Genomic DNA, 23,346 nt, shown 5'->3' on the forward strand with positions numbered 1-23,346 from the left:
CTCTAAAATGCATGTTCCAAAAATATATGGAAGTCAAGGGGAAAACTGATTGTTTGAGATATTAAAGAATAATAATTCCTACCTAAATTTAAGACAGTTTCTCAAAGGATTGTGGGATCTCTACATGGCTATATGTGATATCTACATGGATATATGTTGTGAGATAAACAGCTCCGGATTCCTTGGATCTTCTTCACTCTTACAGAAAACCTTGAGACTGTGACTTTTTATATACATTAAGCAATGAACTATAGCCCTCTGTAACACCTACAAAATTGGTTCATTTTCATCCTTCTGCCTCCTTGAGGATACTTTTCCATGTGCTGCAATAGGGGAAGTATGGGAAGGGATGGTCAGTCTCACAGCAGAGAGTATCAAAACCATGAAGAATGATTTATATTCTCTTTTGGTGGAAAAAGAAGCACTTGGAGGCCTTTCAAAAATAATGTTTCTGTAATTAAAAAAAAAGCCTAAGGAGAAGTTACGACTTCTCTGATATATTTTGGAAAAGGGCATAATTTTGTGTATCAGAATAGCCTTCCCTTGCTACTCATATTAGCTACAAAAACATACTTGGGTGATGCAGATGCATAATCAGCTTTGAAATGACTCATTGTTACCAACTACCAACTGTAAAGGAAACGTTTTTGTGCAGACATTTGCAATGTGACAGAAGGATATTCCATAAAACTGCAAAGGCAATCCTGCTGGCCCCAGAACCTCTCTGTTACAGTGTGGCTTTTTACATCAGATTGTTTTTCTCTTGGTAAACAGAATGAGGAAAAGTCATTGTCTGCACAGTTCTTATCTGTATTTTTGCTTTTTAGAATTATTTGGAAACACTAACAAAACATAAAAAACACTTCGAATACTGATTTGCTCCTCCTTGTCAACCCAATGTTGTTTTTACTGAAGGCTTGTGTGTGTAGAGCTGAAAAAAGCAGATATAGAGAGTGTGTGAATGGGTCACGTCCTGTGCACTGGAGGGTCTCAGTGCTGCACAAAGTCACTGCAGCCCCCGGTGCTAGCGAGGCTGCTGAGGACAACCCTGACACAAACACTGACAACGTTCAAAATTGTCCCTGGCTTTTTCCTGACTGGTTGGAAGCTGTATGTCAAACATGAGCTCGGCAGCTATGGATTGCATCCTCTATCAAAAATACACCTCGGGCATGGAGGTGAAATTCAGGTATGTGTGAAGGACTTGAACATTGACCTTGCTTTTACACTAGCTGTTGCTTGTACAGCTTTCGCACAAAACAAACATCCTGTAGGTGCTGCAGAGTTGGTGCTCTAAGTTATTGTATGTTTTGGAGGAGATATTTTGGAGCAAAATACTCAAGAACCTGTGGAACATTCTTAGCTGGCATCTAGAAAATACTTTTTTTTTTTTTTTTTGTATGCTAAGGTTCTAATAAAAAGGAAACTAATCCGCAGTGAAAAAAATCAAATAGAGACCAATTTGCAAATACCCAGATTAATATAACATGGTCATGGTCTGGTTTGGGTATTTAAAGGTCCAATCGTGAGTGAGTAGCAAAGTACTCATTAAAGGGAATAGCAGTAGAATTGAGCCCATTTCCCCCCATCTATTAGAACAAATCACGTAAAACACTTACTTACATTTGCAAGTTTTACCATCTCCCTCCATCCCAGAGGGGCAGATTCCACATATGTATGATCCAAAGGTGTTCAGACAAGGCACTCCAGGAAAGCAGAGATTCTCTTTGCATTCGTTCCTGTCTTCCTGACAGGTAAGCCCTGTGGCAAAAGCAAGGAGTTAATAGTGGGGGAAGATTCCCTGTTTATTCCTCAGCGCGAATGTTGGAGCAGACTGAGGCTTACCTCTCAACTGTGAGCTCATTACAGGGTACGTCACTCATGTTAGTGCCAAATTCCCTGCAGTCTCACTAAAACCTGCTTTAATCTCACTGTTTATTACTGTCGTTATTGGCACCAGAATGCTGAACTTGAGACAACTGCTTGTAGAAAACTATGCATATTAAAGAAGTGATTTCCCCTGCATTTCACATCTTAGCTTCTGCTTTTGTTGTATTGTTTATGCGAGATCTTTGTCATATATTTCAAAAGCCAATGTCACCATTTTGGCTTTAGGAGCTTGAGAGCTGTGTACTGACATGTTGTGCTTCTCATCACTGTGTGAACCTCACATTACTTACAGATTATTGTATACAAACCTGAAAGAGTCTGGTTGGAGGAAAATTTTACTGAATAATCTGATTCTTAAAAGTACGGTTTCTTATTTAAAATCTAAATTTGGAGAGACATTCTCAAAATTCCTTTAATCCACAGCACTGGTGTTTGAAAGATAAGCTAGAATTTGAACCCAAAACAGCGCATATGGGCTATTACTGATAGTGGAAGTAGGTTTTAAAAGTTCCTTGAAGTAACTGATATTCAAACCCTGGATATGGATACCTACAGGGCAAGCCGAACCAAAAGTTAAAATGACTGTCTGAACAGCAAATGAACTGTAGGAATCAAATATAGCAATGTTAAATACTCCCTCAGGCTTCAGATATGCCTGCTGCTGTTTCTGTGCATTTGAGAAAACTTGCTTGGCTATTCCTGATTACCTGAACACACAGTCCTGATAGCAGCTCGTAAGCCAGCCCTTGCCACCCCTGCTCAGGTGAGCCTTGTGCCCCTTGCAGGGCTACCTGAGGAGACTGGGACACTTGCTGGTGGCACGTGGAGAACCCCTTTCAAGGCATTGCTTAAGGCAGGGTAGAATGGCTTGTAGCATATCAGACATTCAGCCTTATCAGAAAAGAAAATGTAGGGATAAAATAATATTCTTTCTTCAAAACAGATTTATCTTAGCAGAATGACTTACAGAAAGATGAGAACAGATTATTATTATTCTTTTACGACATAATCTTTCACTGCTTCAGCATCTCAGATAGCTTCCACTTGTCCTTTCATGTTAAAATAGCTTCTCCATGTAAGAAACTCAAATGAAGTCTCTCCTGACTGAGATGCCTGAAAAAGCCAGTGTCTCCCCATCCCCTGCCAGTCTCATCTTGCAGAAGAGGAAAGGCAGAACTAAAGAGGTCACCTCAAACCAAGTTGTTCTGCTTGTGCCTTCTTCTTGATGAGGGAAACATCCCTTCTTATATAAGTTAAACATCAGTGAGTAGACAGCTGATTCTGTGGGGATTACCTTACTTTTTGTTTTTTTTTTTTCCCACACTTTTGGGCTACTGGTTTTGTTGTATAATTTAATTAGCAAATTTATAACATTAGGCTGCTTCTCTCTGATATGCTTTTTTGATGACAAATTGGGAGATCAATACATATCACATTATGGAAAATATTATATGGATTACTCTCTGATTAGATTAGTAATTATATTCTTTCTCTGAATATTATAAAAAGACTAAACATGAAACCATAGAATCAAAGTAGGACTCCTACACACTGTCTATTTTGTAGGGGACTGTCTTTAAAATCTCAAAGATGAGAAATCTGCAAAAGGCAAAGGAACAATGTAAGTATGAAACTAAATTAAAAAAATCCACACATCTAAAATCTGTAATGTAAAGGTGGAACTATGTAAGTGCTTAATTTCACTCTTAAAGATATTTGATTTAAAACAATATCTGGTAAATTTTGGCATAACAGTAATTGGGCAGAGGCTGAAGATGAATGTTCGGGAAGTCTGAGACTAGGCTGAACGATGCTGAAGAAGAAGTAGATTTGGAAAAAAAATTTGTCTGTAACAAGAAATGTGAATTATTATGTTTGCATGACCCCCATGCACTGCAACACACAGGAGTCTCAATTCCCTTGGCACTGCTACTGTACAAATAAAAATAATAGGAAAAAAAGATCTTCAGGTTTCTAGGTTGAAACCTCTGTTCCAGCTCTATTTCCCTGTCCCTGCATGGGAAGTTGGTTGAAAAGATAAAGTCCTTTTATGCCTAGAGAGGAACTGACCGCCTGCAGATGCAGAAAACAAATTTTTGATCATGTTTACATTAGGCCGACTCTAAAACAAACACTACCTAAGCTTGAATTTCGTTGAGGGATTCTATGATTATTACATACTATGACCAAACTTGATTTGCTCTGTTTCCTGAAAAGTAGCATGAATTTATAGCCCTTTTCTTCCCCTCCCCCCCCCCATAATTTTATATTAATAAAGGGTGAAAAAAGGAATAGTTTTGTGATTAAGATACAGGGATGGGGTTTGTTCCCAAGCAGAGGATTCTTCCTTTCAGCAGTCATAAAGAAGAAACAATAGAAATTCTCATTAATAGTGTTGCAAGAAAACGAATGAAGCTTTGAACACACAATGAGATAAACATGTATAAGTCTCAACGGAAATTCAAAATATTAATAATTCTGAACCCATCTTTCTCTCAGATTTTCCAGTGGCTTTTGTCCATGCATCGTTCCCATTCCTACATTATATACTTATATTCCCTGAGATACACAGATGCACTTGCATTGCTAGTGTTTGGCAACACATGGGTGCTTCTCTTGCAGTGGTGTTTGGGAAGCTCTCAGAGGAGCTAATGTTTTGGGGTTTTTTTCTACTACCTGTTCACTACCATTTGTAAAGATTTGATGCTGAAGTGGTGTTGTCACTTGAGCAGTACAGCATTGCCTTCTCATTAGATTATTGATGGTTTTCTAGGGAATTGAGACGTAAACACAACATCAAGGATGAGCTTTTATTGTTGTCACAGAACCTGCCCTGAAGTAAAATCATCTGCCTCCCAGCTGGCTTTCAGCTCCACTTGCTTATAATTTTTCACCCTCTATTAAAACTTTGAGATGTATTCCTGTTTCAGTCAATCATATCTTTGTTTTGTTGCTGTTTATTTTGTTGTTTTGTATTTTAGAATTTTGGACCAGGGAGGCAGAGCAAAAACAATATACATTTATTTAAATTGATAAGAAATAAAGAGTTCAGGAAAATCTACTTTTTCTTGGGTCATCACGATATCCTGCACCCTTATCTTTGAAGTCATATTATAGATGTATCTTACTTTCAAGTATGGTTTCATTAAGTGTTGGATTTTTTTTTTTTTGGAGAGTGAGAACCACATTTCTGAAAATACTCCATGTGAATTTATAAACAAAGCATTGTAATTATGGCAGATGTTTCATGTAGAATAATAGAGCTTGATTTCATTCCATCTATATGCGGTACTGCAGAAAGTGAGAAAAAGGGCAGCAGTGTCAGTCTGTTGGGGAAGATCAAACAACAGTAGCAGACCCAAGGAAAGAGATTTGCCCCTGGAATTATGTTGCTTTCTACTCATTTAATTCACTTCCTTGTAGGCAATGAAGGATTGTTCCTCATTACCCAAATGTTTAATTAAATACACCCTAATAGATTCCCCCATTTCACTGTTCTCATAGGGATATTATTTCTAGGGAATTCAAGACAACGTCATTCAATATAAGATTTTGATGGGGGAGGCATATTTATATTTTGATCAAACATTCTGTTTCTATGTTTAGTCTCCATGCTTAAGCTTAAATATTTTTGGATCATTAGAATCTCTTGTGGATGTACTCGCTCTGCATACTAGCATACTTTTGTAAAGTTGTAGGATTACTGACAGTCTATACTATCTAGTAATTATGCAGATCTTTTGGATCATGTTTCTGAATTCCCAATTTTCAGTCATTTTTGGTTTTAAATTCTGTCTGCACTTCTACAGGTAATGAAAACTAAACTAGCGATCCCATGTGATAGAGGTAAACAAAAACCGTTTCAGAATTGCTGAAGGAGAGAGAGTCTATTTTTTCTTATATAAGTCCATTGAGTATAGAGGTTCTTGCAAATATGCAGTATATGTAGTAATAATTCTGTGCATCTGATGTGATGTCTTCTTGCTTTTCCAAAGCTATAGCACTATACAGCAGCAAATATTATGAGTCTCATGAATTTATATGTGCTTTCATATGTGCACTTTTTCAATAGCTTCAGGTACTGAAATGTGAGCTCAGCTTTGGTTATTGAGTTTTATGAAATGATTGTGACCCAAGAGATACTTTAAGACAGTTTCAGTTAGCACCTTCCACCCTGGGGAGACCGATTTGCACCTGATGTGAACAGGTAGTAACTCCATGGTGTTACTTCGTGTGGTGGCCTGTGTGAATGGCTGGCTTTTCCCTTAGGTGGCACCAATGTTAGGAGCCCTGGCAGAAAGGCAGAGGATGAATGCTGGGTGCAACATCATCAGGCTAAGCGTAAAGCTGGTCTTTGCCTTCCTTCCATTTTAGCCCTCACCTGACATACGAATTTCTGGTTTGTCATTAACAGCAGGGGCCCCCTGAATAGATTGCTATATCAGCAAAACATAATTGCTTCAAATTAAAAAGTCATGTGAGTGATTGGCAGGATGGATCCATCCGTCAGCCACCTGACAACTCGATTGGAAGGTGTATCCAGTTAGGAGCCTACTTAGGTGCTCTCAGCAGATGAAGTCTGATGAAGTAAGTGTAGCCCAGCAAACACATTGACACTGGGAACTGGGAGCTAAGCTGCTCGCACACCCTGACAGGATGAACCCCATGGAAGCTGCAGGCAATCGCTTTCTCTTAACGTTTCCAGTTTTTATTCCATATGTCTTGTGTCCACCTCTTTTGTTTTCATGGCATTTTGTTGTCTCAGTCTTGTCGCTTTTTATTCTGCATTCCTCGGCAGATCTTTGGTTGCAGTGATCATCTCTCTTCCCTGCATCTCTTAATACAATGTTGTTGTCACCCTTGAAAATTTTGAAGGACTTTGTGCCATCAACCTATCTGAACAACTCAACAGGCTTGTGCTGTTCTGTTTAAATTTAATGAAGATTTATTTTTACTTATTTTCCATGTCTAGTTCTCCTTCCTATACCTGTAAAAAACACTAATTTCCAGCTTGCCTCCTTGGTTTATTCTAGTAAAATCTATTGGAGTGCAAGAGTATCCTGCATCTTCTTTCTTTTTTCATCTACTCACTTTTCTCCTGGCTCATCTCACGAAAGGGCAATTGGGAATTTGCCAGGTAGAAACTGAGATCAGAGTAGTTCAGAGCATCCCTGAATGATCATTTTAGGCTCATAGGGCCTGAGGTCATTTTTTCTGCCTTGAGCGTGGCCAGTTAAGTAGCTGTTTTTACATATTCTCTCTCTGTTTAAAGCTGCTCATGGGAGCAGAGGGGAGGCACACATAGCCTCTTTGACAGATGCTTGTGGTCATGCTGCATTCTAAAAAGACTGAAGTACAATTGCAGGTAAAATTGAGATGAAAAGTGATGTGTTACCTTCCAAACCAGGGGGACATTTACAGATATAGCTGCCCACACCGTCCACACACACTCCACTTCCACATGGGTTTGATTTGCAGTCGTTATTAATATCTTCCTGGCAAAATTCGCCATCGAATCCGTTTGGACATAAGCACAGATATTCACCAAGGCCTGGGGGGAATTTGATATTGGTAACACATGTTCCACCATTGACACAGCTGCAAGGCTTTACCAGAACCTGAGGAGGGCAAAAGGGAGTCATGATAAGGCGCTTCTGAATAATCGCAGTTGAGAGCTGTTACCCCTTGGGAAAAGACAGATTTACAGTACAAATATGTTATACAGTATTATGAAAACTTACTTCTAACCAATTTCCTTTGTCTAGATAGATGATCTCACACTCAGCACACTTATGTGACTGAAAGCTTGACTTTAAAGGGATTTCTTTTTATCATTTATGGGCACATTCTAACCTCTTACAAGAAAAAAAAAATCCTATTTGCTATAACAGCAGTTGCTACACGGTATCTGAGGGCAGGATTTGTTCCTTATTCTTCAAAGAAGAAGTGAGAAATCTTTTCTCTTTGCTTGCCTGCATATCCTCTGTAGTGTTTTTGCCATTACAGATGGCTCCCAGGCAGGAACATGACTGTGGCATTCCTTGGCTAGTCTCTATTTCAAGGAAGAGGGGCCTGTAGTTATGTTACCTATTAGCAAGGGCAGCATTACAACAGATTTGAATCTCCGCATTATCACATTTCATTAAACATAGATCTAGCTTGAAATATTCCCATTACAATCATATCCAGACTCTGGTTTCTCCTTTGTTGTGTGGGTTCAGCAGATTGGTATTTTTAATGGTAATTGTTTGAATGGATAAAGATTTGAAACTGTAGCAAAAAAATACTTTTGTTTTCCTCACAAAAATTCTCATGTGTCAAGTGACTGCAACCCACTTTATTAGCTCTTGCTATCATGGGATTAATGCTAGGTTATACAATAAAGAAAAAGCAATGCACGGGCACTTCCACGAAACTTAAACCGTGGAGTAATGACATAAGAGCAAGGCACCCTCTGAAAATATCATTGAGAATGAGTTATAATCTCCCTTTTATAGCTAAAACTTGGTCTTTTATATTATATGCTTTTTTTTTCTACAATCCGAAAGCAGAATGTGAATTTTAAAGCAGATTAATGAACCATTAACAGGCTCTGCAAGAGTGTTCTTTCAAACAGCAATCAATAGCACTCTCTCTTGTTCATTGCATATATAGTTTCTATGTTCTCAGAAATATTTATTCCATTAATTGATCATTATTGCTATACTGGGTAATATACACTTATGAGGAAATAGCTGAAGTCTTAGATTTTAAGACAGTAACGAATTATTAACTATGACAATTGCACTAAAACGCTAATATAATAAACAGTTTTTTCAGCTTTTTTTGTTTAAAGTGTTCATTTCCTTACCTCAATAGAGTATCTGCTCTGTGCATTGCATTCATCTGACACAATGAATTCAAAGGTCTGCATTTCTTCTGAAACAACTTTCCATATGAGAAGGCCAGCGGGAGAGAGCCTGGCGTCCTGCGGACCAGCCTCCAAGATGAAGAGCACAGCTGACCCTTCCGGATCCAGCGCTGCTAGCTGGTAAACAAAATTCTCCCCAATAAAGGTCAGCAGTTGGCTGGAGGGGGCTTGGAACACGGGAGGCAGGTTGTCTAAACAGTAAAGACAAAACCCTGATTACATAAAGTCAAGTTTCTCCCATGTACACATTCACAATGAGTTCTTTGCAGGAATGTTCTTCATGAGAAAAGGTACAGAAATATCCTGAGACTGATGGAGGTTATTTAAATGTTACCAGCAGCAAATAGCTTTACCAGAAACTATAGTTTCTTCCTCCTATTTGTCTCATCTTCCATACTGAACTTCTCTACCATAGTGAACCATGATTTCTTTTGATATGTTTCTGATACACAACAGATCAGACATGACTTCTATAGCCTCCCACTAGTCTGCCTTCCCAATTCTTTCTAAAACGTTAATTATATCTCCAATAGTTGCATGTGTAAATTTATTCTAGCTATCACTCTGTCTGTTTAACTGTCTGTCTAAAAGTAAGTGAATGAATTCTCATAGTGATGAATGACAGGTGGATTGCGTGGGCAATTCAGGGGAAGAAAAGTAAGCTAGGTAACTATTCCATTGAGTAGCTTCCATTGCTAGGTACCATTACATTGCCAAGATGATCTCCATATGTCCCTTCCAACATCAGTGGATCTGAGCAGTAGGTAAGCCTGAGCAGTGGGACTGAATTCAGTCAGACACCTCAGGGATAAAGATCTCATTGACAGTACAGGTGCTACAATGGCACCGGGACTGTATCCTGTCACTATTGCCATTGTTATTCTTAGTGGTGGTGGTGTTTATGTTCAGTATTTCCTTAATAAAAATGAAAGCTAAATTGCACTCAGCTATTTTATAGAGAAACTTTGCCTGAAGATATTTACGATATAAATAGGTAAGAAAGACAGGGAAGAGAAAAAAAGTATTGCAGTTTAAAATTGGAAACCAAGGCAAAGTTGAGTACCCTGAGGAGACAACAGCTCTGTGCAGGGCTGGAAATTTCATCTCGGTGATTTAAGACTCCTCAGTCTCAAGCCATGTTTTCCTTCTTTAGCCATCAGGACAAATTAACGTACTGATATTTAAAGGAATGATCTCATAGAATGTAATGTGCTTATAGTTTTAAGTTAAACACTGCTACTTCCAAGCATTAATTTCAAGCCATACTCTAAAGCTATGAACAATATATGTGTTTTCATAAAGACTGCTTGTGTCTTTGCATTATGCTTTTGGGAAGTCATTATTAGTGGGCTTTTTGTGCATGCATATCCACTTCTCAGCTTTTGCTTTCCATAGCTTGTCTCACATTATGCAGTTATTTAAATGTGCCTCTCTACTCATTGCTGCTCTGCTATCAGAGTTTTTGAAACTGCCTGTCCAGCAGATTGCCATGGCATAACTGCTGAAAGCTTCCATCTATTAATTTACCTTTTACTTCACAAACACTCAAACTGTGGAGCCCATAAAGGTTGTGCCAAAAGTAATCAATGAGGTATTCAGTGGGTATGCATTTATAGATAAATGCAAAGTGTTAACTGGATGGAGGATTACAAAAAGTGATAGGCACTAAAGAACCTAAAATGAGGAGCTCCTAAAGCAGTCTGCTAACAAGACTGTTTGTGACTACACTGAAGCATCCTTTGCATTCAGTGAATATGTACTCACAGTTATTGCACAACCTTTTTAAAGTTCTCACAGTTTTGAAAATGAGTCAGATGAACCCTTTCATTTTGGTATTCTTAAATTTTGAAGTCATCGAAATGTGAATCATGGTTTGTTCCACACTTTCTAAATCATTTCTAGCCTTATAGAATTTCAAACAAAATGCAGTTTTTACCTTTTAAGTAATTTTTGAACTTTAATATGAAACTTTCTCAGTATTAATAACCAGTATGTCTTCAGGACAGACTCATCCCCAGAAATAATATTGCTGTGCCACTGAGATACAAGGACAGAAAGGAGGCAAATTTTATGAGTCAGAGGTGAAATTTCTCATTAAACTAAATTATATCTTTAAGCAGAAAGTCTTTATGCAAAAAAAAAAGATACTTTCAAGTACTCAAGCTCTTCAAGACTGGCTTACCCTTAAACATTTTAACTATTGTCTGAATGAAATGCAATGGTATTCTTAGTTGGCCAAAACTTGTGATGGATTTGCTGTTTTATAGGTCCTTTGTGGTCCTTTCTAAGTGTCTTTCTACCAGCTCCTAGGCAGGCTGTGTCTGCACGCTGCTTCTCTCCACAGTGTCTCTATTGAGCTACAGACCCAGCCACTGCTTTCCAGCTCTCCTGCTCTTTCTTCTCCTTTAGGCACTCTCCAAAAGCCTCTGTCCCTGAACAGTCCCAGTTTTCCTCCAAGGAAAAGGGCTTCAAAAAGCGGGTTTCTCCACAGCTCCCATCATGCAGGGCTGCAGAATGATCCTTCAGGTTGTGGAGCAGTGAAAGTCACGGTTAGCTGATGCTTATCCCCCCAACGCCCTGCTAAGCCAAAGCCTTTTATGCAGCACCTCTTAGAACTGGGCTCAGAGAATTAAAACAATTCTTTAAGATACCAAAAATAGGCATTTTTCTTTGCGGTGTTTTCTGCAAGTTCCCTCAAAGATTTGTACTTGCAATGTGATTAGAGATGTATTTTCAGCAAACAGATGTAGGCACTGCATGAGGCCTCGATATATCAAAATTTTCATCTTTGAGGTGTTACTTTTAGTTATTAATTTGAAGTCTGTATTTCTCATGCAACCAACTATTCCCACTGGAAACTGCAGTTTCCACACACTGTACGATAGGCCCACGGTAGCCTGTGTATTTCACAGGCTGAGTGCTAAATTCCCAACTAAATGCTTCCAAGTTGTAGAAAAAGTGTCTTACTTCCATTAATAGACCAGGCAAACTTAGAAATGTCAGGTTCACAGAGAAGGCAAGGACTGGCAGGGCTTGACTCTCCTTCAACATAGCAAAGTCCATCTATATTACAAGTATTTTCCTGCAAAAATATAAAAATAAAATGGGTGGGAGGTGGAGGCAAGGAAAAAAGAAATAAGAAAGATAAGAAATTAGCAGTTGCTAAATTGGATTGCTTGAATTTCTTTAATATTGATGGATAAAATAGCAGTACTAAAATGAGCACGAAGCTCCCTACCCATTTTGTAAGCAAATACCTGGCTGCAAAGTGCCCACGGTCACAGCCTGCCCGGGCACAGGGCTCCATCCCACTGCAGCCCAAACGCTTCCCCCGAGACTGACCCGGGTACCAAATCTGGTGGTCTCAAGCCCTGTTTTAGTAGTTTCCCAAGCTTCTTTTTCAGTGTATATTAGGTCACATTTTAAATTATGCCATCTTAAAAGTACTGGCTAAGGTAAAGAAACAGAAAGTACTTTGTAATTGCCCTCAAATGATAGAACACCACAGATCTCTAGCATTAAAATTTGGATGTTAATTAGATTTTATTACATTGTTGTTTTCAAAGGAACTAGGCTTGGTTCTGATGAAGAAAGATGCTTTTCTTTTCTTTTTTTTTTTTTTCCTGATGTGATAATGTGGTGGAGAATGGGCTCCATAAAAGAGGAACACAAAATGTGAAATGGCCTGAGATAAAATGTCCCCTAATTGAAACACCTTTTCTGAAAGCAATTTAGGTATTACAAAGTAATCTTATAAGAGGGGTAATTAGAATGTGGTTTGATGCAATTGGAAGCCCAGTTCAAATAGTCCCTTGAAGCATCTTAGGACAGAAATTATTGTAATCCCTAGAGAACAACAGCACAAAAACATATATGTTTCAAAAATATAAGAATAAGGCAAAGTTTCTAAAAAAAAAAAAAAAAAAAAAAAAAAAAAAAGTAAAAACTTTTTAATTGAAATTGTTCTTACATCATTATTTTAAGCAGAAATATAAATGTCTTTGCCCTCATTTGAGCCTATGGAATAATTTCTGTTCACTGATTTACTTGAAAAAATGTAAATTTTTGTTTTATTTTTGTAACTGGTAAGTTATTGCAGTCACTGCAACTTTGCAAACTATTTTTTCATGTTAGTGTTAATGAGGACAGTGAAGCAAATGTGTTAGTTATACCTGATTCATCTTTATTTTATAAAAGTGAAACGTGGTGCTCTCTATGCATCTCTGCCTCAGGGTAGAAAAGCAGGAATGGGGCATTAGTGTTTTCAGTCAATAGCTGCTAAAAGTGTGCTGTAAACCCCACTGAAAAATAGTAAAGTTTTCTAATGCAGTCCTTTAGAATATAAAGGGAGGATTTTAGGAAAAGGGGATGTTACAGTAATAAATAATTTATTAGAGTATACAGGGGACACACATAGAATACAGTGTTATTCCAGCACTTACGAGCACGTACGAGCAGGCTGGCAGTTGAAAACGTAGCTCTAGACTTAGATTACAGCATCAACACTGTCGTAGTACTGTGAGTTTGTACTTGGCAGTATTTCAGGGAAGCAAGAACGTTTCTATGGCCTCGGGAGTGTTTTCTCGTGACAAAAGTTGCACAGTGTGCATGCCAGCGTACCTCTTGCTAAGGCAGGAAATGGGAATGCAAATGATGTATCCTACAGTGACGGTGCTTCCCCCAGACAGACTTAGAATTCATGCAAGATAAAATAACTTACCACCAGAGACACTTCAGAAGGGAAGGTAAGCTACTTTCAGGCGAGAATCCACAGTCCTATTTACTTCCACTAATATTTTCAAGTATAAATATTACCAACTGTGTTCTTTCTGGAAATGTCAGTCCGATAAAAGTCTATCATAAAGTCTACTTTATCAGGTATTCATGGCACACAGAAATTATAACAATGAAAAAAATGGAAATTGTGAAAGAGAGAAAAGTATTAGATCGTGCAGCTGACCTCTGGAATAGATTTTCCTCTTCTGAAATAGGTACTATGCACAGTACATCAAAGGGAGGGAGAGGGCTAAGGAAGAGATGAATGATCCATATTAAACCTTTATGTTCTTTCAATTACCTTTAATTTACAAACTCCGGTTGGATGGAATTCACAGGCCTGGCAGACTGCATCGTACAGGGTCAGGACTTTGGAATTACTGTACTGGAAGCCATCATTAGTGATCTAAATGATACAAAAATCATACTTATAAGTAATAATGTTCCATATGGAGACTGTGTGCTCACTCTGGAGCATATACCATTGCACCCTTGCACTGGATGCCTGCCAGCGAGATAAATTAAACCGCTTGTGAGTTGCTTTACTGCAAGCTAACAAATTGCTTAATGTTCCAAACTGGAAACTCTTCATTAATAACCAAAAGATCTTTTGGCTCAGCTGACATTCAGGGTTTTTTTTTTTTTTTTTTTTTGATTGTAGTTAGATTTGTTGAGTAGTCTCAGCTTTAAAACATTTTCAGTAGGCAAAACCAGGTTGTTTTCCAGTAGTGCATTACCATGCACTGGTGCCACTGGTAGCTGGGACCACCAGTGCCATCACCAAATAGGTGCGTCCAGCAGATACCCTTATGGAGAGAGCACAGGCAGTCAAGTTCTGCAGGTTTCCAGTTGTGACACGAAATTAAGATTTTTGGCAAAATGTCAGGATCACTTTCCTACTAATAACAAAGCGGTTAGCTTTCCCTTTCTCAAAGATAAAAAAAAAAAGCTTTTATTTACATGGTTTTAAACAAACCTCAAAAAAGTACTACTGTGGATAAAACTGGGCAGTGAAAGTTTTATTTCAGCAGGAGGGTAGAGAATAGGTCACCTTCTAGTCCCAACACAGGAAAGTGTTACACTCCCCTGTAATTTAGAATGCCTTTGTCTACAATTAAAGCCTTAAAAATGCCTTTTAAAATATATTATGCTTGCACAATAAGACAGGGCTACACAAGCCTATGTTTTAATTTTCCACAATAAAAATGAAAGAATGCCGGAGAAATACGGAAAAGTGCTTTGAGAAAGCATTGTCACACCTCTCAAAGTGACATATGTGACTATTAAAGAGCATTCTAACCCCAAAATGCTCCCCAAAGCCGTCCTGTAGACACTGGTAGCGCTCGGGCGCGGGAGCCAGCGCAGCTCCCCGAGCAGAGCGGGAGCTCTGGTTCCGATGATGGACAATAGCGGGGTCCACACGTCAGCCCACAGAATCGAGTATTTAAGAAGTTGCTAAAACCAAAAGGCTGGCGTAGACGTAGCCATGAGATTTACAGCTCCTCATCAGCAGCAGGGTCAAAGAGTCTAAAGTTTCTTGATCCAGTAATAAACTACTTGAGTTCACTGTAAGAGTGAACGCGTGTTAAAACTGAGCGAAAAGATTATCTAAAGTGCACAGAATAAAAATTACTTTAATAAATTCCATAAAAAGCATCGATTAGCATAAGCTCACTAAGACTAATATAGAAGCTCGTGGAATGCAATACAGGAGATACTCCCACAATGTCACGTGTGATCGTTCAAAATGCAATGCTAGCTAAGTGGATCAACTTCTGCAGGCACAAATATAAGTAGATAAGTGGATGGTATTGCTGGATATTTATAATTTGAAGTTCTGAAGTACATAACACCTACTTTGGACTAATTTAATTGAAGTAAAAGTCATTGGTATTGCTATAAGGAAACTGTTTCTTTCCTGCACAACATGCTCAGTCAAAGTGTTCATCTATTATATGTTATACTAAATGGAAAACTCTTCTAAAAGATGCAAAGAAATTACCTCTGAGCTCCAGAGGAGAGAAAGAAGAAAATCCCCTAAAACAACCCCCAGAAACGTGTACCTCGAAGAAAAGTGATATTTATTTGCAGCAAGATTTCTGTCAAGAAGCTGTCATTCTTAATGCTGTTTGCATTTGATTTCATTCTTTTATCAATATTTCCTTTTTTTTTAATTCAAAACTAGTACACTAGTCATTACTAGTGTAATGGGGAGATGCTAAAGAAATGAATGAACAAGGGAAAATATATTGACTTATAAAATTGCTCTAATTTTTCTATTCCAATCGAGCATTGTGAATGAAATATATATCTTTCCAATTTTTTTGTTACCGTAATTTTTCAACACTCTATTAGAAACTTCCACTTTGTTGTTTTTTTTTATAATTGGGTTGTTTTATTTAATCGCTTTTCCATTAGTTGCCCTAGTGATGTGGCTGCTTTCAAAAGCAGCGGTCAGATCTAAGATGAGCAAAACTCTATACAGAAGTCAATTGGCCTTAAAAGTCCAATATCCACTGCCAGTTGTGCCATGATGGTTTGAACACATGTATCCTCTGGAAATAAAATGCTCTTTCGTCTGGACAAGCAATCAAGCCAGTGAGAAGCAGTCCCTCACATCCGCCTGAAGTGAATTTCATCCATCATGAAACAATGTTGGCTGCTTGCATCACTCATAATATAAATACGAGTTGACTTGCAAGAATATCTGTGAATGAAAAATGGAAGCTCTAGAAACTTGCTGAATCCAAATTCAGTTTCTGCTTCACTGGCTTTTTAGCAAATATTATTCCTACCTTTGACAAATACAGGCAACGGAAATGACTTGAGGGTAAGCAGGGACCTGCTTCCCACATTAGGTAAGTGCCTGCCAGGCTCTTTCACCTTTTCAGCGTGTACCTGGATAATCTAAGTCATCTGCTGCCTGAGTAAGACTTTGTATTTTGGTATCTAATCTAATTATATTAGGTGTGGTATCTAATCTAATTATATGGAGGTGGCTCTGGTGCAGCCACAGTACTTTCGTATCTGCATTCAGCAGTATGTCATGGGAAGAACGAGCAAAATCTGCTTGCTCTAGAGGAGATAAAGTGAGAGAATACTGAGAAGAATGTGTGAGCCCCTTCCACACCATGAGCAGGGGTCATGGAAAAATTGAAAAACAGGCTTATGTGGAATTTTGATGATTTTTCTCCTATTTGATTTGCTGGTGGGAGAGGTTCTGAAAATATTGGAGATATATTTTCAGATAGAATTATTATTTTGATTTTTTGGGAAGAAGTTTTGCCTGCATTTTTTAAAAGCATTAATGTAAGCGTAATGTAAGACAAAAGATAATATCAAAACAAGTCTTGCTAGGACTTTTCTGTAGCACAAAGTTTTGAATATTTGTGGAATTCATTTCAAATCATCTTTGTCTTGAAATAGTCCGTGGTTATACTCTCTGTGCCACCATAAAAGAGACATTAACGCTAAATAAATAAATGAATGTCTTCTAAATGGAATTCTGAGCTTTCCCTTCACAATTCATTCAGCAAAACTATCCACATGAGAGATACGATTAGCATGCAGCCGGCTACGTCTGCCTCGGATGGTTTAACTGTGCATTCACACAGTTGTGTAGCCAGGAAGCTGATTTTTCCATGGGGTTCAAAGGCTCGGGAAGGTGCAGGAGGCTTGCAAGCACGGAGATTTCCTTGAACCAAAGTGCAAGGAGGGAGACATTCTACACATGTTTTGAGATGAAAATATGAGCAACAGAACCGCGCTGCTCAGGGCTGACAGGCAGCGCTTGAAAGCAGAATGAACCGCGATGCGCGCTAGCGACGAGGCAGCGCGGGACAGCGAGCTGTCCCTCCCCGCCACCAAGCTCAAGGGGGTCTCATGGCAGTTCTTCAGATCCCAAGGTGGGATTTTGGCTCACCAAAAATATCCATCTTAAATAAATGTACAAAGTTCTTTTTGTTTTCCATGTGCAGCAAGGCAGCACCTCTGATCTGCACTGTGAACAGAGGAGCTTTGCAGGAAGGCTGGTAGCACTGGAGGGAAGCTAGTGTTTCACTTGCACATACTCCAGTTTTCAAAGCACATCTGCAGTCCTTGTACAACCGTAGTACATTTTTCTCGGCTATGGGGAGCTGGAGTATGGGGTGCTGAGCCTTAAGGAAGCAGCCAGCCTCGGGAACACAGACGTGTAGGCTGAGAACGGGACCAGGAGCAGGTTCAGTAAGACACTGATTTCCTGTGAATATGTGGTAGGAGACCTGCCACTGATCCAGTGAATATGCGAGACCTGCCACCGACCCAGTGAATATGCGAGACCTGCCACCGACCCAGCACCCCGAGCCGGGGCGCCTCGGAACGAAACACTGATGACTGGCAATTGATTGGTCCGACCGCATCCATCTTGGGTGATTACCTGGAGAAGTGATTGCAATTTGCTCTTTCGGATTGCCTATAAAGACATCTGGTTTCAACTCCTTTTGTTTTGTTTTGGAGCCTTTTTTTTTTCACTGCGTGCCATTAACGTAAGTATTTCTACGGGCACCTTTAACGCTAAAGGGAAGCAAATGTGCTTTGCATTTTGATTTACCATGACAACTGATTTGCTCCTTCTACATTATGTCTTAGAAACATAAGAAATCCTACTTTCACTTGCCATCGTGCGAACGGCTCGTCGCCAGCCACGAAGTGCACAGCCTCCATCCCTGTAACGTTCAGCAGAGGAATCTGGCAGTCAACGGCCTCAGAGCTGAGGAAATCTGCTTTTGTGGTCTCTTGCTCTCTTGATATCCATTCACTGTTGAGATGCTGCAGCAAAACAGAAGGGGAGTGCAGGAACTCAGTCGCTGTGTGTTGAGATCAGCTACACAAAATGTCCCTGCTTAGCTAGGCCCGATGGGGTGCTCAGTGGCCATGGTGGGCAAGTCTCAGCTGGGTCTCAGTGTGCAGGATGCAGGCTGAACTTCTCTTGTGAAGTAGATTTATGAGATGCATCCAACAGTATATTTGAGTATCCTTACAGCAAGTAATTCAACATCTTAGAATTGTCTGTGTGTGGCAGCTTGTAATAAAATTACAGTCTTGCCCAACAAGATCATTTCAATACTCATTAAAACTTCTGACTTAGTACTTAACTATGACTAAGAACATTGAAATAAGAGATGCAGTAGATGTGTAGGGGAATCCTTATATTTTATATTTAACTATAACAGTTAGCATTCAAATGCATTTAGAAAAACAACCAAGCGTGCCCATTCCAGATGCACAAAATGAGAAATAATATTGTGATTTCAGGCTTCACTGAACTACAGTGTAGCTGAACCAAACAAGAGTTAAACAAACCCCCATGGAGAGAATTGGCAGGAATACGTAGCCTTGCATTTCTTTGGAACCAGTCCTGGAAGGGGCCCAGCCGCTTCAGCTCCCCTTGCTCATAGCAGCCTGTTGGATTCAAGGGTATTTGTGCCCTGCTGCCACCATGAGAGATGGTGACATTCAGTACCGTTCGGGGAGGGAGACTTTAATACAAACATATCAAACTGCATCATCAGTACTTTATGAACCTGTGGGAAGGTGCTTACAATTAATCTGGTGACCTTGCAGTGCAGGTTGTGAGAATCTTTGAAGCCAAGGCCGAACACCCGGATCCTACTACAGTCAGAGACTCGGATATCGCAGAGGCCCCCGTGCGCTAAGCCTGTGATTTCCAAAGTGTGCTCTGGAAGGACGAGATAGATACAGAGCTTTAGAGAATGCACCTTGCGTGCTACTCCCTCCTGCCCCCACAGAATTGCTCTTGTTGGTGTTTCCTTTCCGTACACTGGGGGTTTGTTTCGGGTTAATTCTTTTTCTCAGTATTCCTTGCTCCCCTGCAAGCTTCCCCAAAGAGGAGCAGGAGCAGTTAACAGGAAACCTCCCAGTGAGCAGCCAACCTCCTGCTGAACAATTTTCTTGCACACACAGGATTGCAAGATTTATCATAGAGTGGTATAGAGCTCATGTAATTAATTAGCTTGTGTTGTGGCTTCAGGGTAAAAGGTTTTCACGGGCAATACCAGCTTTTGCTGACTCCATTTGCAGCCAGGCCCAAAACATAGTTTGCCATAATGCAGAGAAGCATGAAGGTGGGAAGTGGAAATATGCTAAGATGACCCTGCCGCCAAACTCCTCATAATGTGAAATAATGCTGCAAAAGACATTCCTTTTCCCAAAACCAGTGCATGTAACAAATCTAACAGTGCTCAGAGGAATGTTTGCATGTGAGGGTTAAGTCAGTAATGGGCGACACAGCTCTGTACAATGTCAGCACAAATGCTGTGCACCACTTAAGTCTCAAACGGTATTTTGAGGCCTTAAATAGGGTTTAAGTGATGTATGGCCTGTGCTGTCCTCCCTGCAAGGTTGACTTTCACCCATTAATGTTTTAAGGATGCTTTATGATTCTCAGGTAGAGTTTCATTTTTCTGCTGTTGCACTTTAGCTGTTAACATTGCCTATTGCTATCACGTTATTTTTACAGAATGAAATTTAAAATTAGTTGCAGAATCCAGATCTTTAACAAAAATATAACCGGGCATATCTGGGATATTTTACATCAGCATAGGTATTTGCACAACCTGTAATATCCCTGTAATATTCCTGTGTCATAGCTGTAGTCAGGCAGGATCATGCTTTTGTATTTTCGCTGCCAATGTTTATAGTTCTTATGGGCAGTAGAAGCCATCATGATTATCTGCTCTATCATACAAAGCAGAATATTCCCATTTTGTTTCTTGGATGGTACTTGTTAGAAGTGGGTTAACTGGGAGCCATCGGAGGCAGATCATGCACCAGCATGAGGATATTGCCCGTCTCTTATCCTCAAGCTGTCTCTTATCTAAAACAGAAGCTCTGCATTGCCTAATATTTTAATAGCCCATTGATTGAGCTCTGATTCAAGAGGCAGAATGCCTTTAGCTGATAGCTGTCCACTGCACCTTGCTCTTCCTTTAGGGCTCTGCCATTTAGGCCATAACAAGGATGAATGTTGTTCAAACATTGTGATCCCACCACCTCGCAGCCCGTAACACATAGCTGTGTGGCACTTGTTTTCCCACAGAAAGGAAGGAAGGCAACATAAAGGTGAAAAACTGTGAAAAGACCTTCTTTTATACTCCCAAAATGCTTTTAGTATTTCTTTTTCTTGTTGTTGTTAAGGATTTTATTGCTGCAGCATTAGCAATGCTGTTGGGCATTTGCTATATTTACAAAAAGAGAAATAGTTTACAGCTTATCAGCATTCATCTGTTAGCTGTGGATTTCTGTAATGTACAAAACTATTAGTCAGATGTAGCAAATGGTTTTGATAAATTGCCATCTTCTGCAGTTAGTGTATTAAAAAAAATGCTTCATTATGTTTTTCATAAGATTTTAATAGTTACTCCCACTAGTACTGAGGTAGCTCAGCTTGCATTAAAATTTTCATCATCATTTCAGATTTTCGAGCTTCTGCGTGTGAGGAAAAATCTCATAACCCGGGGATGAGTGACAGGGCAGGAATGTGTTCATGCATCCCTTCTTCAGCAACCCTGCTCAGGGTTGTCGCTTATCAATGAGCCCTGGAGACTTTCTGCAGGATTTGCTTACATCTCTGTGTACATCTCGACACTGCTGCAATAGTGTTGGGCCAGGGCCAAAGCAAAATTATGCAGCCTCAGTGCTTTTTGAAAAGCAGCAGCATGGCATGCAGGATTTATTTCACTCAGGTTGTCCCATGCACTCTTTTATGCGGATTTTTTAAATTGCTCTAAATCTCATAGAAAAAAAGGGTCCCATATATTTTTGGATATCTTCTCTCAAGGCTTGTCCAATTGTGTGTTAATTAGGATGAAGATTTTTTTTTTTTTTGCGGGGTTGTAAAAGGAAAAATGTATATCATATATTTCCTCTATTTTGATGGAGGTGGAGAAGAGGAAGGAGGGGACTATGTTTTTGTTTCAATAAGCTTTTTATTTGTTGCCAGTCTTTGCTATTTCAAAGCATCTCCATCTGGGAGTTCTCTAAAGGGAAGAATAAGCAGTGTTGCTGTGTAGGAGATCGTATTTAATATAATTCTCTCTTGCTTTAGCTCTGGTCAGCTAAAGACATGGTAAGTGGTGAAGTCCATTCACATTTTTTTTACAAAGGACTTTTGTAGGGAATATTTTGAGAAAAGGAAGAAGAGGGAGAAAATGAAGAATAATTTTATAACTGTTTTTTTTTTTTTAAATGATACCAAAGTTCAGATTTTAGACCTCAGTATGGACAATAAACACAATTAGCTTCGTTTTAAACATTGGCCATTAGTTTTAATCTGAATGTTTCTGAAGGTGAACAATCATATTTAATGGACATAGGAATTTTAGGCATTTATTTTTAACATGGTTTTCTGTTTGTCTTTCCTTCTTTCTGCTGTTTTTGGTGTATATTAACCAGTCTCTACCAATTGCAAAGAGTGGCAGTCTCGAAGACATCGTATCTGTTCTGTAAATGATATGTGTGCACAGACTTAGAAGCAGAACGAAATTTGACAAAAATTGTATATTGTGAAACTAAACTTACTGAAGTTTTACTAGTGGTTGGATGCAGCTCATGCTTGGTTTCCACTTTTGATTACAAAAATATCCTAGCACAAATGAACATTCTTTTGCAGTGCTTTAAAAGCTCGTATGTAATTTTGGGCAGATACTGTCAGACCAGAAATTGAAACTGGAGGAAGTTTGTCCAAACAAAGAGAAGGAAACGGACTGCCCAGTTTTCCTTGATTTGGATGATGAATAAGCAGCCTGTCAGGAATGCGAAACAGATCATATGCTGCTGGAAATGGTTGCAGCTTTGTTGAAGCAAAAAATAACATTGTCCATGTTAATTGTCAAGTGAGATATTTGTCAAGCAGGAGCTGGTTTTTCTAGGAGCAGGTGAATGCAAACAGACCAAGCTCACTTTGCTGTATCCTCATGTGGCTGGTGGCAAGGCTGTTTGATTCTGGATTGCAGCACTGTGTTTGCAAGCTGCGGTGCCAGAGCCTGCGGACGTCCTGCTATCCTGCACTACGGAGCTTCTGGATCGGAGCTGCCTGACATTTAGTTACCTCACAGCATGGATGGAACAAGCCTGAATCTGCCTCTTTCATGTGAATACACAAATATTCCACTTCTTTCTTCTGCACATGTCCCTACCTCAAAGCTCATTTGAAAATCCTCCCTAAATATTAATTTATATGCAGCTTTCCAGCGGTTTTGTGCATCGTTGTCCTGACTTCTCTAACCTGGCTTCTAAGAGAAGACTCTCTTTGCTGCAAATGTAGTTCTTGAAGAACTGCTATTTGCCAGAGTGCCCAACTGTGGACCTATGTCCTGTTGCTGACATGGAGAATCTTAAAAATAATAAGTTTTGTGCTTTCAAGGGCTCGGATATCCAGGGTTGCAATACAAGTGTTTGCTTGCTATGCAAGAATTAAGCTTTGCAAATGAGGGAGCATTTTAGATAGCCCTTAATAGCTAGGAAAGTTACCCAGGATGTGACATCTTAGCAGGGACATGAACATCTGTCCTGGAATTATTCTCATGTAAATGTACTACGTGCCTAAATCCCCGTTTACCCTCCCTAGCCTGTTAACAGACCCAAACTCCCAACTTCTTATTGAACCCTGTGGTGCATCCACATCAAATCAGCAACTGGTGTTTCCCTGCGGAAAGGGCATTTTGCAAGTCCTTTAACTCGCCACCTGCAAGGAAGGGACTGGCTCTGTG

The 23,346-nt window shown here is 39.4% G+C and overlaps 1 protein-coding gene across 1 annotated transcript in view; it reads right to left on the minus strand.

The window, feature by feature from the left end:
* The window catches only part of LOC104569999 (von Willebrand factor D and EGF domain-containing protein), a 160,654-nt gene that overhangs the window by 55,751 nt on the left and 81,557 nt on the right, over positions 1-23,346 (minus strand). The window contains exons 12-18 of the mRNA XM_088521813.1: positions 19,159-19,295; positions 18,224-18,385; positions 13,878-13,982; positions 11,768-11,882; positions 8,741-8,991; positions 7,286-7,508; positions 1,624-1,761 (exon numbers count right to left, since the gene is read on the minus strand). Coding sequence (XP_088377939.1) covers positions 1,624-1,761; positions 7,286-7,508; positions 8,741-8,991; positions 11,768-11,882; positions 13,878-13,982; positions 18,224-18,385; positions 19,159-19,295 — 1,131 coding nt within the window. The remainder of the gene's footprint in view (positions 1-1,623; positions 1,762-7,285; positions 7,509-8,740; positions 8,992-11,767; positions 11,883-13,877; positions 13,983-18,223; positions 18,386-19,158; positions 19,296-23,346) is intronic.

This window comes from Tinamus guttatus, unplaced genomic scaffold, assembly GCF_059628265.1.
Source record: "Tinamus guttatus ecotype Peru unplaced genomic scaffold, ASM5962826v1 Tinamus_guttatus_pri_ptg000133l, whole genome shotgun sequence".
NCBI lineage: Eukaryota > Metazoa > Chordata > Aves > Tinamiformes > Tinamidae > Tinamus > Tinamus guttatus.